Below are 14,221 nucleotides of genomic sequence, written 5' to 3'. Positions count from 1 at the left end.
AACCCGGGACAATCGGTCTCAACCCGGGTCAGCAAGGTATTCTCTCTCACCCTGACAGTATGTCACGTAGAGTGGACACTCTCACGCTGTACGGTGCAAAAGGATCTTAGTGCTAAGGTGATCGTCACTTTCTGTGACAATCGTTAACGATCCTAATTGTTTTGTACAACCCCAGCCTGTGACGCGTTCCAGTAGAATATACAGTATCCGATGGTCGTTGGATGACTTACCGATTCCCGTTTGTGTTTGACCTTCATTAAAGTTGGCGTCCACGTCGTTCTCAGCCCTTGATATCAACCTTGAGATCCGTTTGAACTGCCTGTTTTCAGAGACGTCTACACACTCTGCGTACTTGAAGAACCTTCTTTCTAGATTATTCAGAGACTTGTTCAAGGCTTTTTCCAATTTTTTTCGAATGTTCTTTTCTAACTGTTTGGCCGTCTCTTCCACGTTGACCTGAGGGCGGACGGAGGCCTTCACCTTCTCATGGATGTGCTCAAGAAGCCTCAAGGTGAGGTCCTCAACGTAATTATCACGTGCCATTGTGATGAACCTGCAACAGTGGAATTAAAAGTGAAAATGACAGTATGATAATGAAAGGGGATCATTTCCAATGATAGAATTTAAAATTAAGAGTGTGGGGAATCATATATAACACACGACGTGTAGTCAGTTTAAGTGAGTGAGTGAGTTGGGTGTATGCAATGTTGCTTTGAAAAACATTTATTTACATGTGTATCAATGCCTTTGAACTAACTGGCTAGATAAAAACAAAACTAAAATTATACTAAGACTTGAAAGTATTTTTAACTCAACTTAAAAAAACACATTTTCAGGTTGAAAAGTAAAATATATAGTCATTTCGACACTTGACTATCTTCTTCAGACATTCGTAACCAAAGTAAATAAAGATTTAAGACAGTGTTGTAACATTTGTCAAATTTGGGATTTCATTTTCTCAGTTAAGTACAGATTCAAGTACCTTTTGGATCGAGTCCCATACGGGATTCGAACCAACTCTCACAGAGTAAGGTATCTTATAAGAAACAAGTTGTAAACGTAAGTTACCTGCATTACTTCGGGATTACCTCCCACATTAAGCAGACACCCCATGATATCATAAAGTATTGTTCAAAGCGGCGTAGACCCCACCTCACTCACTCCTTCTTGAAACAACATTTACAGACTTCTTCAAGCTCTAGTTTCTAGTAAATGAGTTCTACATTTAGATCCGGTTCTCACCCAACTGACACGGAAGAGCAACAACGGATGATGGCTGTATGGTAAACATGTATTTTCATGATAATGTACACACTACTTCCATGGTGAAATACAAGCGTTGTACCTCGCATGCTCAGAAGTTGTTCGATCAACGTTACAACATTCAGGATCTCAGTAAAGGTTTCAAAAACGTTTATGCTAGACATGTGAAGGGCATTTCAAAGTTTGACACATCAGCAACAATGGCAGAAAGTGATCTCTGATGCACTTCCGACCTTTTGACTTATACCGTACGTTCCCGAACGTTCTTTCAGGTGACTAATGTTGACTAGCCTTTGTATGCATTTATGACGGGTGATACCGGTGGGGCAGGAAACGCTCACCTTTGTTCGAACTCCCGGTATCGCCACTATCTCATAGTGATTCATAAGCACATCTTTGATCTTATTTACAGATAGCTGTCATACAGCAGCAATATTGATGAGATAAACAAACAAACACATCCTCATAACATCGACAATCGACTCTTACGTTTAGCAGTGATTTCTTACGATGTAGAGAGGGTTTTGTCGCTTTTATCTATATGCGTATCGGGAACTTGTAACATGTGTCGGTATAAGGTACGCACGTGGGAACAGTCTCTTCAGTTTATAAAGTGCAAACACTGGGAATAAAAGCCCAGAAGAGTGATATTATCTTATACCGCATTTCCTCGAATAAACGCTAGCACAAATATTTCTTTCAGACACTCTTTACCCAATCCTCTGTATCTACAGAGCATGCATTTCGGTAAAGCTGCACTAATCCCTAGATCCAGTCATTATTATCGTCCTGAATACAGTTAATGGGTAGAAAGTGTCCGAATAATACATACATACACTGTATTGAGGAAGTACGGTAATTTGGGATCATCTGACAGGTCAAACGAGAAACGAAAAAGGGGAGAGGTAAGAACTTTGATAAATTGCAGTGATATCGATACTGTGGAAAGTTTAAACATGTGTACGCATTCTACAAAGTGACTGCAGATCAACACGTAACTGGTCGTGTTATTTCGCGGGTACGTGTTATGCACTTTGAACCGGGAAGAATTTTCCGAAATTATGAACTGTTATCTACACGCCTAGGTGCAGTGTCGAGGTCATCAGGTGTGCAACCAGTGCACTAAATCTGGATACATCAAATTATGTGTAGGGGAGATTTTGTATCAAGGTAGAAAATGTAAAGTGTTATAAACCACTAAGATCGCTGACCCGAGAATCGTAGTTAATGAGTAGTTAGCGTGGTCTGTGAAGTGTAGTCTCGGTGAGCAGTTACTATGGTCTCTGAAGTGTAGTCCGGGTGACCAGTTACTATGGTCTGTGAAGTGTAGTCTCGGTGAGCAGTTACTATGGTCTGTGAAGTGTAGTCCTGGTGACAGTTACTATGGTCTGTGAAGTGTAGTCTCGGTGAGCAGTTACTATGGTCTGTGAAGTGTAGTCCAGGTGAGCAGTTACTGTGGTCTGTGAAGTGTAGTCTGGGTGAGCAGTTACTATGGTCTGTGAAGTGTAGTCGAGGTGAGCAGTAACTGTGGTCTGTGAAGTGTAGTCTCGGTGAGCAGTTACTATGGTCTGTGAAGTGTAGTCCTGGTGACCAGTTACTATGATCTGTGAAGTGTAGTCTCGGTGAGCAGTTACTATGGTCTGTGAAGTGTAGTCCAGGTGAGCAGTTACTGTGGTCTGTGAAGTGTAGTCTGGGTGAGCAGTTACTATGGTCTGTGAAGTGTAGTCGAGGTGAGCAGTTACTGTGGTCTGTGAAGTGTAGTCCAGGTAAGCAGTTATTATAGTCTCTAAAGTGTAGTCTGGGTGAGCAGTTACTATGGTCAGTGAACTATAGTCCAGGTGAGCAGTTACTGTGTTCTGTAAAGTGTAGCCCAGGTGAGCAGTTACTGTGGTCTATGAAATGTAGTCCGGGTGAGCAGTTACTATGGTCTGTGAAGTGTAGTCCGGGTGAGCAGTTACTATGGTCAGTGAACTATAGACCAGGTGAGCAGTTACTGTGGTCTGTAAAGTGTAGTCCAGGTGAGCAGTTACTGTGGTCTGTGAAGTGTAGTCCAAGTTAGCAGTTACTATGGTCTGTGAAGTGTAGTCCGGGTGAGCAGTTACTATGGCCTGTGAAGTGTAGTCCGGGTGAGCAGTTACTATGGTCAGTGAACTATAGTCCAGGTGAGCAGTTACTGTGTTCTGTAAAGTGTAGCCCAGGTGAGCAGTTACTGTGGTCTATGAAGTGTAGTCCGGGTGAGCAGTTACTATGGTCTGTGAAGTGTAGTCCGGGTGAGCAGTTACTATGGTCAGTGAACTATAGACCAGGTGAACGGTTACTGTGGTCTGTAAAGTGTAGCCTGGGTGAGCAGTTACTGTGGTCTGTAAAGTGTAGTCCAGGTGAGCAGTTACTGTGGTCTGTGAAGTGTAGTCCAAGTGAGCAGTTACTATGGTCTGTGAAGTGTTGTCCAGGTGAGCGGTTACTGTGGTCTGTGAAGTGTAGTCTAGGTGAGCAGTTACTGTGGTCTGTGAAGTGTAGTCCTGGTGAGCAGTTACTATGGTCTGTGAAGTGTAGTCTCGGTTAGCAGTTACTATGGTCTGTGAAGTGTAGTCCAGGTGCGCAGTTACTATGGTCTGTGAAATGTAGTCCAGGTGAGCAGTTACTGTGGTCAGTAAAGTGTAGTCCAGGTGAGCAGTTATTATAGTCTCTAAAGTGTAGTCTGGGTGAGCAGTTACTATGGTCAGTGAACTATAGTCCAGGTGAGCAGTTACTGTGTTCTGTAAAGTGTAGCCCAGGTGAGCAGTTACTGTGGTCTGTGAAGTGTAGTCCAGGTGCGCAGTTACTATGGTCTGTGAAATGTAGTCCAGGTGCGCAGTTACTATGGTCTATGAAATGTAGTCCAGATGCGCAGTTACTATGGTCTGTGAAATGTAGTCCAGGTGAGCAGTTACTGTTGTCTGTAAAGTGTAGTCCAGGTGAGCAGTTACTGTCGTCTGTGAAGTGTAGACCAGGTGAGCAGTTACTGTGGTCTGTAAAGTGTAGTCCAGGTGCGCAGTTACTATGGTCTGTGAAGTGTAGTCCAGGTGCGCAGTTACTATGGTCTGTGAAATGTAGTCCAGGTGAGCAGTTACTGTGGTCTGTAAAGTGTAGTCCAGGTGAGCAGTTACTGTGGTCTGTAAAGTGTAGCCCAGGTGAGCAGTTACTGTGTTCTGTAAAGTGTAGTCCAGGTGAGCAGTTACTGTTGTCTGTAAAGTGTAGTCCAGGTGAGCAGTTACTATGGTCTGTGAAGTGTAGTCCAGGTGCGCAGTTACTATGGTCTGTGAAATGTAGTCCAGGTGCGCAGTTACTATGGTCTGTGAAATGTAGTCCAGGTGCGCAGTTACTATGGTCTGTGAAATGTAGTCCAGGTGCGGAGTTACTATGGTCTGTGAAATGTAGTCCAGGTGAGCGGTTACTGTGGCCTGTCTCCATATGAACAACTTTTGAAATCTACGTATCATCTGGCCGTCAGATTTAAACACGTTTAAAGGGGTGTTAAAATAAACGAACATTCAACTCTTCATTTACATGTATTTCACAGGTGTGTAAATCTGGCCATTGTTTGCATGTGTTTCCTAACGTGTGTAAAATATGTAAATTTTGTGATTGTAGGACATGCATTTCAATACCCTTGAAATCTCGTATGACCAGGGTTAGGTTTGTCATATATTTAGTACATGCGTAAATGGTTGGTAATGGGTAAATAGAGTGTTACAAGATTGACACTACTTTAACATGTATTTCAATGGTTCTGTAATATAACTCTCACATAGGGTTCGTTATCTCGTCCGACCACGCCATAATGTACTGAGATAATTAGAAACACATGGTGAAGTGATACCCATGACTGAACACCACTAATAACGTGCGTGTCTTTCTTGACATACACATGATGTCTGTTTAAAAGGTTCAAATATCAGGTCTATGGGCCAGAGCGATATGTATGTTAGGGAGTGTGTGTGTGTGTGTGTGCGAGGGAGCGGGTGTGCCATGGGGTAGGCCTAGGGTGGGGTTGTGGCGGTGGGTCGGTGTTGGGGTACTGATAAGTCTTTCTGACCAGTAGGTAATATCGTTTATACTTTTTGTAATGGAAATAACATAACAGTTTAAATAACTGACCTTAGGTACACTTCTTATATATGCTGTACAAGGAGACACTGCTAATTACAATAAAACACAGACGGATGTGTTCACACAGACATGAACCGGTAGGTCCCTAATTTTAGTGCTCACTTGTATGAGTTATCCGACTGATCATAACTGAACAAATTTCATTATCTATACTTTCATAAAAAGATGAATACAATGTATTAATGATTCCCGACGTGAATTACTGTTGTTAATGTGTGAATATGCACATACTTGGTATGACCTCTTTTTGATTCGGAATACAGGTATTATCCCATACGGACGTTTTCTCAAATTTCAGTTACACGACGGAATATACTGTAGACCTATTTTGTTTCCATCTCTTGGGCAGACCATAGAAAATTGTAGTGATTGCAATTAGCTTATAATTTTCACAATAGACCTGTTTTGTTTCCATCTCTTGGGTAGACTATAGACAAGTGTAGTGATTGCAGTTAGCTCATAACTAAGCAGTTACGATAATTATTGAAAGCTTACTACCTGACAGCATTTATGTTGCTCATTGTGAAGGGTCTTTTAATTGTAAATATGATTCAAATAGCTTAACCTAGATTTCGATATCCTCCGAATGTACATTTGGTTGAAACTGGAAAATACACATTTATCCCGAGAAAAGGACGAATGTTTATATATAATTAAAAAAATATAACAGCACTAGTATCCATTTTGTCTTTTGTCTTCTATCCGTCAGAACTAGATTAACAACTAGTCTCTGATATGAACATATTTTACAGAAAAAAAGTTCATAGTAAAACAAAATATATAATGTAATGAAAAGTAGCCCTGAGACCTTCTCCTGAAGCTGAGTGGGTTAGGCGGCTGACTTTGGGTGCTGGCGATTGGGTGCCTGACTCTGAGGGTGTGAGTTCGAATCCCGGATGGGGCTTAACTCAAAAAGCACTAGAATTTGTACTTTACTAAGAAAGTGTAATCCCAAATATAACACATGTTACATTTGACCAATTTCTAAATGGCATTGTGTAATCATGTTTAGTGTCATTCGTCACCACTCGCCCCTTTCCGTAACCTCCAAAAAGAGTGAGGGATCAGTGAGTGAGTTCAGATTTAAAGTCACATCGGCAATATTTCAGCCATATCGTGACTAAAACTAGTTCTAAATTTATAATTCATACATATCATATATAAAACCCTGTCAACGAAGGACAGTAAAACCACTAGATTATCACAGATTGAGTTAAAACTAGCTAGCATATATCTTTAAAAGTAGAAAATTATTTCCGGACAATACAATGTAAAATTGGGCTATATATTGCCAACAACTGAAGGTAGATCACAATACTAGGGACCATGGGTACTTACTGTGCCTTTGCTACCTGCATGGAACCTCCAAAAAGAAGGCATGGAGGATATTTTGTTAATGTTGTCAAATAACATGTATATTTCATCGAGTGGTCTGACAAAGTTGATATGTTCAGGAGTGGCGTAACCATTGACAACATTAACAAAATATTCCTTTATTATATTTTGATCATTGTTTAAAAATGATCGAGACATCGGTTTCGTAGTTCGCGTTTTGTAGTTCCAGGCAAAAGTGATATTCTACTCAGTGAAAATGAAAATACCATTTTCTTTTCACCAATATTTACAGTATTTCACCCTTAAGAATTTAATATAAGAAGCTATCCGGCTTGTCCCGGAACAACAGGAGTTGGTCACGAATGGTTTATTGTAACCGTTCAGGGCCGATGCGAGCGCTCGAGGGAGGCAATCGCGCGGGCGCTCGCGGTTCTGAACACGCTTCAGGTCACGGAGAATCAGTGGTTTAGAGGCCCGTATTGCAATTCTCGTGCGTTTGCCAGGCGCGTAGCAAGCCAATTGTTTCGTGTCTAAGCCCTATGGGCTGCAAAGCCTTATATTTAGGTGGTATTGAGGGCTTGCCCAACTTTCATTTTTCATGAGACCTGGAGAGTTATCGTTTGACGTTTGATGATTTCAATAGCTTCAAAATATTGTGGAAAGACTTCCGCCTGTATACCCCCTTAAATTTCATTCTAGTCAAATCATATCACCTGAATATATATTCCTCATCTGATAAGGATGAGCCTGAGTTTTAATGTGTTTTGTTAATTGTATCTGAACATACTGAAAGACATATTCTACTTCTAAAAATGCCACTCAAAGAAAGTTTTCCTCATCGTTAAAATTTAGGGGGATACTGGCGGAAGTCTTACCACCATGTAATTGAAATGTGATTTCCTCATATACAAATATGTTTGGACATAGTTTACACATGTCTGCTGCATTGATACAATACCATACACCGAGTATTTGGTGATTTTTCTAAAATAAATGATAAACAAATGAAAAATAAACAACTGCATTTCATTGAGGATTCACATATAATCATGACTGTAACAAAACATCCACATACATGTCGATGGAAAAACAATCATCACTGAAAGTTATGATATGAAGAATAACCTGTTTACTGTACATGGTAATGCTTTAATCCAAGAATACTGTAGTCAATATGATTCATAGAGGGATTTCCACTTTTTAAATGGAACGTGTTTGTAGGTATTTTTGGCAAGAATCAGAAGAGCTGTTTTTATAATGGTAGCTACGCCCCTGTTTGCATGTGTTGTTGACGCTGCATGGACGCCTTGTAACATCACTATTTGATTATGATTCACAAACACATGCCCATGATATGCTCGGAATCGTGCCAAGGATTAGCAGATATTTATCATGAAAACAGTGTTTTATGTAGGTGGCTTACAACTCGCTTTTACAAAGGCCTATAAGTTTGATCACAATACATTTCGTTTTACAGCTTCTTTTTTCTTAACATGCTCACGTCAAAACTGATTTAAATTCTAATTGCAGATTAAAGAATAACACAATAAATAGTATGCCAAATTATCGTTACCATGACAACCCTGTGATATTTCACCTTATGCAAGAGGGTAATGCAGATGATACTGTCGGCCGTAAATGTTTATAAGTTGCTTCATCGCTATCAGTAATCACTGGGTATCTATACAATTATATGTGTGATCAAAGGCCATATGATAGATTATATGGTCTCTGGTGTGATGGAGGAGAACTTGAGTCGCTAGTTTTCTCGATAATCTGAACACATGTATGTTGCGTGAAACCGGCAGATACCTTTAGAAGTAAGTGTTTGTCCTACCCGTAACAACGATGTCCCGTGTCTATAAAATGGATATAATGTTGGGATGAATGACATGTACTTTTATCTTGGCCCGTTTATTATGATACATACTGCGATCTTTCACAATAATCCCTCTGGCTATCAGATTGAGGGTACGTTTTAAACATAACCGGTATTTCTATTATTGTATTTATAAAGATCTTCGAACGTTTTCCATATACGTCCGTCAGATGCGTCACGCACTACCCTTTTCTCTTTTGATCTTCTCAAACGACTGTTACAAGTTCGAAAACTCCTGATCAAAGTAGAAAAGTCTTAAGACTATTCCCTACAATTCTGTAACTTACACATTGTACCCTAAATGGGTAAAGCGGGGGAATATCAGAAGGACAACGATACAGTTATCTCTAATGTTGTAGAAAGCACTCCACTTACTTAGGAAAACAATAACCCATGTCGGAATGATATTTTCAGCCCCTGTCAGATCTGAACTTGAACATGCGAGGTCTGCGTGTGTGTCAGGCTAAAGGCCCACAAGATGTTTAGCAAAACTGGGGCGTAATAGCCATAGACCTTCTCCAAACAAGGGAATATATATCTTGTGAAAATGACTTCTCCGAGAGGGAAATTTACAGCAATGCGACATCACAATTACTTACGTGATATTTACTCGCAATCTGAGTTTATGGATCGTAAATTTAAACAGGACAATCAAAAGGCACGGAGATCCAACATGCCTATGATATACTCAGAGAACGCACCCGCCTGTGCTATCCGGTCATAATTGCTACACGATAAACACAATTTCGCATTTCATGTCTCACAGAATATATAATTTGATATGGCATTGTTTGTTATCGTATACTTTTGCGTTAGTGAAACAAATGCGGACAACTTTAAAGTTTATGTATATCGTTATTACAGCAAAGGCTGAGCGAATGGAGAAATAACATTGTTCAAGCACTGTGAGACTATTAAGGAAGGTCACATGCAGTGCAATATATAATATTCCAATTATGTACTGTCAAAAGGACTGCCTCCGTGGTGTAGTGGTTAGAGCGTCCGCCCGGAGAGCGGAAGGTTGCGGGTTCAATCCCCAATCGCGTCATACCAAAAGACGTTAAAATATGGTACTTGTTGGTCCCTGCCTGGCGCTCGGCATTAATGGGTACAACAAGGACTGGTCGGCTCGGAGTCAGTATTATGTGTCTGAGTGGGGTATTCATGCTTCACTGCGGCATGGTATCTCACTGAGCTAGCACTATAAAACCAGCTTAAGTCTGGGCTAGTACAAGCAGCTGCACATACACATACACACGCATGCACGTCGTCATATGAGCGAAATATTCTCAAGCACGACGTTAAACCCAATTGTACCACCACTGTCAAAAGAACGTTACAGTAGTGATGCGCGAGCTGAACAGACTTAAAACATTTCGAGTTGGTACGTGTCGTGTATTTGGCTGTGATCCAAGAGAGATAAAGTGCTATTCTATTGGGACAATGGGACACTTGCGAGGACAAAGGGGCAACGCATCGCATCGCCCTTTGTTCACCACTGAACCTTTTAATCCCTCGAAACATGCACCTCACAAAGATTTGCCAACACCACAGACAAGGCGTAACTGATACTGGTAGCAAGAGCGAGTGCAGCTTAATGAGGCGTGTTAGCTTGCGTAATACTGCTTTCTTTGTCAGGCTCTTTTGGTGATAAGAATATTGAGGTCATGTGAACGTTGATTTCAAACGTACTAAAATGTGTGAAAATGAAATTACATGAACCAAGTAATTCACTTGATGGAAACATATGATCATCTTGCTTGAGCACAGGTAACATGAACTTGTATGAACCGTTCATATACATACCCCTGAAATCCGGTATGATACATAAATATCTAAGGTGTGTAAATATTTGCAAATTTGAAAATTTACATGTGTTTCCCCACCTAAGTAAATTCACATGTTTCCAACCCGAGTAAACTTAGAACGAAACCGGAAATTTCAGCACCCATTGAAATTCAAAGGAATGCATTGGAAATACTGTATGATCATGTATCTCCCGGGGTATCTGTTTTGCAAGTCATGTTTGGAAATCCCTGACAATCCGGTCAGGGCATACATGAACGAGGTGCTTGTGCATACGAAAATGTACGATGAGCATATGTTTCAAAGGTATAGATTCATATGAAATATATGCCCGAAGTTAGGAAATATCTGAAAACATACGTAAATCCGGTCATGGCATGTATTTCCTACTGTATTTACGTTTATTTCAAAGGTTTACTATCCGTCTTTTGGTCCTGTGTGTAGTGTAAGTAAGCAGTTACTGTGTTCTGTAAAGTGTAGTCCAGGTGAACAGTTACTGTGGTCTGTGAAGTGTAGTCCAGGTGAGCAGTTACTGTGGTCTGTAAAGTGTTGTCCAGGTGAGCAGTTACTGTGTTCTGTAAAGTGTAGCCCAGGTGAGCAGTTACTGTGTTCTGTAAAGTGTAGTCTAGGTGAACAGTTACTGTGGTCTGTAAAGTGTTGTCCAGGTGAGCAGTTACTGTGTTCTGTAAAGTGTAGCCCAGGTGAGCAGTTACTGTGTTCTGTAAAGTGTAGTCTAGGTGAACAGTTACTGTGGTCTGTGAAGTGTAGTCCAGGTGAGCAGTTACTGTGGTCTGTAAAGTGTAGCCCAGGTGAGCAGTTACTGTGTTCTGTAAAGTGTAGTTCAGGTTAGCAGTTACTGTGGTCTGTAAAGTGTAGTCCAGGTGAGCAGTTACTGTGGTCTGTAAAGTGTAGTTCAGGTTAGCAGTTACTGTGGTCTGTGAAGTGTAGTCCAGGTGAGCAGTTACTATGGTCTGTAAAGTGTAGTCCAGGTGAGCAGTTACTATGGTCAGTGAACTATAGCCCAGGTGAGCAGTTACTGTGTTCTGTAAAGTGTAGTTCAGGTTAGCAGTTACTGTGGTCTGTGAAGTGTAGTTCAGGTTAGCAGTTACTGTGGTCTGTAAAGTGTAGCCTGGGTGAGCAGTTACTGTGTTCTGTAAAGTGTAGTCCAGGTGAGCAGTTACTGTGGTCTGTAAAGTGTAGTCAAGGTGAGCAGTTACTGTGGTCTGTGAAGTGTAGTCCAGGTGAGCAGTTACTATGTTCTGTAAAGTGTAGTTCAGGTGAGCAGTTACTGTGGTCTGTAAAGTGTAGTCCAGGTGAGCAGTTACTGTGGTCTGTAAAGTGTAGCCCAGGTGAGCAGTTACTGTGTTCTGTAAAGTGTAGTTCAGGTTAGCAGTTACTGTGGTCTGTGAAGTGTAGTTCAGGTTAGCAGTTACTGTGGTCTGTAAAGTGTAGCCTGGGTGAGCAGTTACTGTGTTCTGTAAAGTGTAGCCCAGGTGAGCGGTTACTGTGTTCTGTAAAGTGTAGTCTAGGTGAACAGTTACTGTGGTCTGTGAAGTGTAGTCCAGGTGAGCAGTTACTGTGGTCTGTAAAGTGTAGCCCAGGTGAGCAGTTACTGTGTTCTGTAAAGTGTAGTTCAGGTTAGCAGTTACTGTGGTCTGTAAAGTGTAGTCCAGGTGAGCAGTTACTGTGGTCTGTAAAGTGTAGTTCAGGTTAGCAGTTACTGTGGTCTGTGAAGTGTAGTCCAGGTGAGCAGTTACTATGGTCTGTAAAGTGTAGTCCAGGTGAGCAGTTACTATGGTCAGTGAACTATAGCCCAGGTGAGCAGTTACTGTGTTCTGTAAAGTGTAGTTCAGGTTAGCAGTTACTGTGGTCTGTGAAGTGTAGTTCAGGTTAGCAGTTACTGTGGTCTGTAAAGTGTAGCCTGGGTGAGCAGTTACTGTGTTCTGTAAAGTGTAGTCCAGGTGAGCAGTTACTGTGGTCTGTAAAGTGTAGTCAAGGTGAGCAGTTACTGTGGTCTGTGAAGTGTAGTCCAGGTGAGCAGTTACTATGTTCTGTAAAGTGTAGTTCAGGTGAGCAGTTACTGTGGTCTGTAAAGTGTAGTCCAGGTGAGCAGTTACTGTGGTCTGTAAAGTGTAGCCCAGGTGAGCAGTTACTGTGTTCTGTAAAGTGTAGTTCAGGTTAGCAGTTACTGTGGTCTGTGAAGTGTAGTTCAGGTTAGCAGTTACTGTGGTCTGTAAAGTGTAGCCTGGGTGAGCAGTTACTGTGTTCTGTAAAGTGTAGTCCAGGTGAGCAGTTACTGTGGTCTGTGAAGTGTAGTCCAGGTGAGCAGTTACTATGTTCTGTAAAGTGTAGTTCAGGCGAGCAGTTACTGTGGTCTGTAAAGTGTAGTCCAGGTGAGCAGTTACTGTGGTCTGTAAAGTGTAGCCCAGGTGAGCAGTTACTGTGGTCTGTAAAGTGTAGTGTAGCTGAGCGGTTACTGTGTTCTGTTAAGTGTAGCCTGGGTGAGCAGTTACTGTGGTCTTTAAAGTGTCGGTGGTGTGTATCACCCAACACATCTTCAGTAAACATACAACACCAGCCTCACAAAATAATCTGCTATCCGAAAAGGCTAAAGTGCGGTAAATATGATATGATAACTCAAAATTAGTTAATGACAACCTCTGTTAGCATGTATCTCTGATGTATATACGTTTTAGAGTAACTGCATACAGTAATTCACAACGACATATTCCCGTGACTCAGCAATACCCAGCAGCGAATGACTGGTGACAGCGAACGGTCCCATTTCTATTTACTGTCATAAACACTCAATACAATGCGAGCTGAACGCCTCCGGCTTCGATAAAGCTATAGAGCCAGCACAGGCTTGCTCGCAACAACACACGTGAAATGGAACAGCATTTACATACATACCAGGTACTTGTCGCTTGTGATTAAACTGGACTGACATAAACTTTCCCAGTAAGTGCTAGATTACCGAGACCTTGGCACCACTGTATTCCGAATACGAAACTATGCATTTGATTTTCATCACCACTGAGCATGCGCATTTTGTCCGGGTCGCCGTATGTCAACGTGACATAGACTTATATTTAGATTAGCGAGAATTTCACAGTGACTATGCAGCGGATATCTTTTTTTCATTTCAATCCTAGCAGTAAATTGCGACGTGTTTATGTATTATAACAACTTGTAGTGAGTGAACACTGTACTTAATTCTTTTTAGTTTGGTCTTTGGTCACTCTATCAGTGTTGTTGAAGGCGTAAGACAAGGAGATGGTCTCCAAACCCACCCCATTAGCAGGAGATTATAGTATTCTTAAAATTAAGTGTTGCTATTTATGCCACTCAAGTATTGGTTTAACAACAGTTAACGAGGATCTGGGTTAGCTTCCCGTAATGGGTGCAGTGTGTGAAGTCCCTTTCTGGAGTCCCCCGCTTGGATATTGCATGATTATTGGAAAGATAGCGTAAAAACACACCCACTCACTCACCTCTACAACGACTGCCTCCGTGGTATAGCGCATCGAACAATTGTCCAGAGAGCTGACTGTTGATGGTTCGATAGCGAAAGACGTTAAAAGATACGCTACAGTACAATACAATACAAACGTTTTTATTCATGTCTCATCATTTGTGCAATATGTGGTACAAAACAGATACAGCAATACATGCTGTACAAAGATCACCCAAAATGAGGTACAGACGTCATGGTCACTATAATAATATAATGACTATCAGTGATAGCAAAGTATAATTTAGCCTTGTTTACTTTGCAAAAGATGTCAC

At 41.3% G+C, this 14,221-nt stretch overlaps 1 protein-coding gene across 2 annotated transcripts in view; it reads right to left on the bottom strand.

Moving 5' to 3' along the window:
• LOC124288479 overlaps positions 1-13,983 on the bottom strand; it is a 31,656-nt gene extending 17,673 nt beyond the window's left edge. Inside the window, exons 1-2 of one of the 2 annotated variants that reach the window (XM_046725000.1) lie at positions 13,927-13,983; positions 231-553 (exon numbers count right to left, since the gene is read on the bottom strand). In XM_046725000.1, coding sequence (XP_046580956.1) covers positions 231-543 — 313 coding nt within the window. In that variant the 5' untranslated portion in view covers positions 544-553; positions 13,927-13,983. Of the gene's footprint in view, positions 1-230; positions 554-13,345; positions 13,431-13,926 lie in introns of those variants that run through there. The other variant, XM_046724999.1, reaches the window with a different exon arrangement.
• Between the last annotated feature and the right edge of the window lie 238 nt (positions 13,984-14,221).

Source organism: Haliotis rubra, unplaced genomic scaffold (assembly GCF_003918875.1).
Source record: "Haliotis rubra isolate DU_JTF1 unplaced genomic scaffold, ASM391887v1 Scf419, whole genome shotgun sequence".
NCBI classification, from domain to species: Eukaryota; Metazoa; Mollusca; class Gastropoda; order Lepetellida; family Haliotidae; genus Haliotis; species Haliotis rubra.
This window is presented reverse-complemented; position numbering and strand designations above follow the sequence as displayed.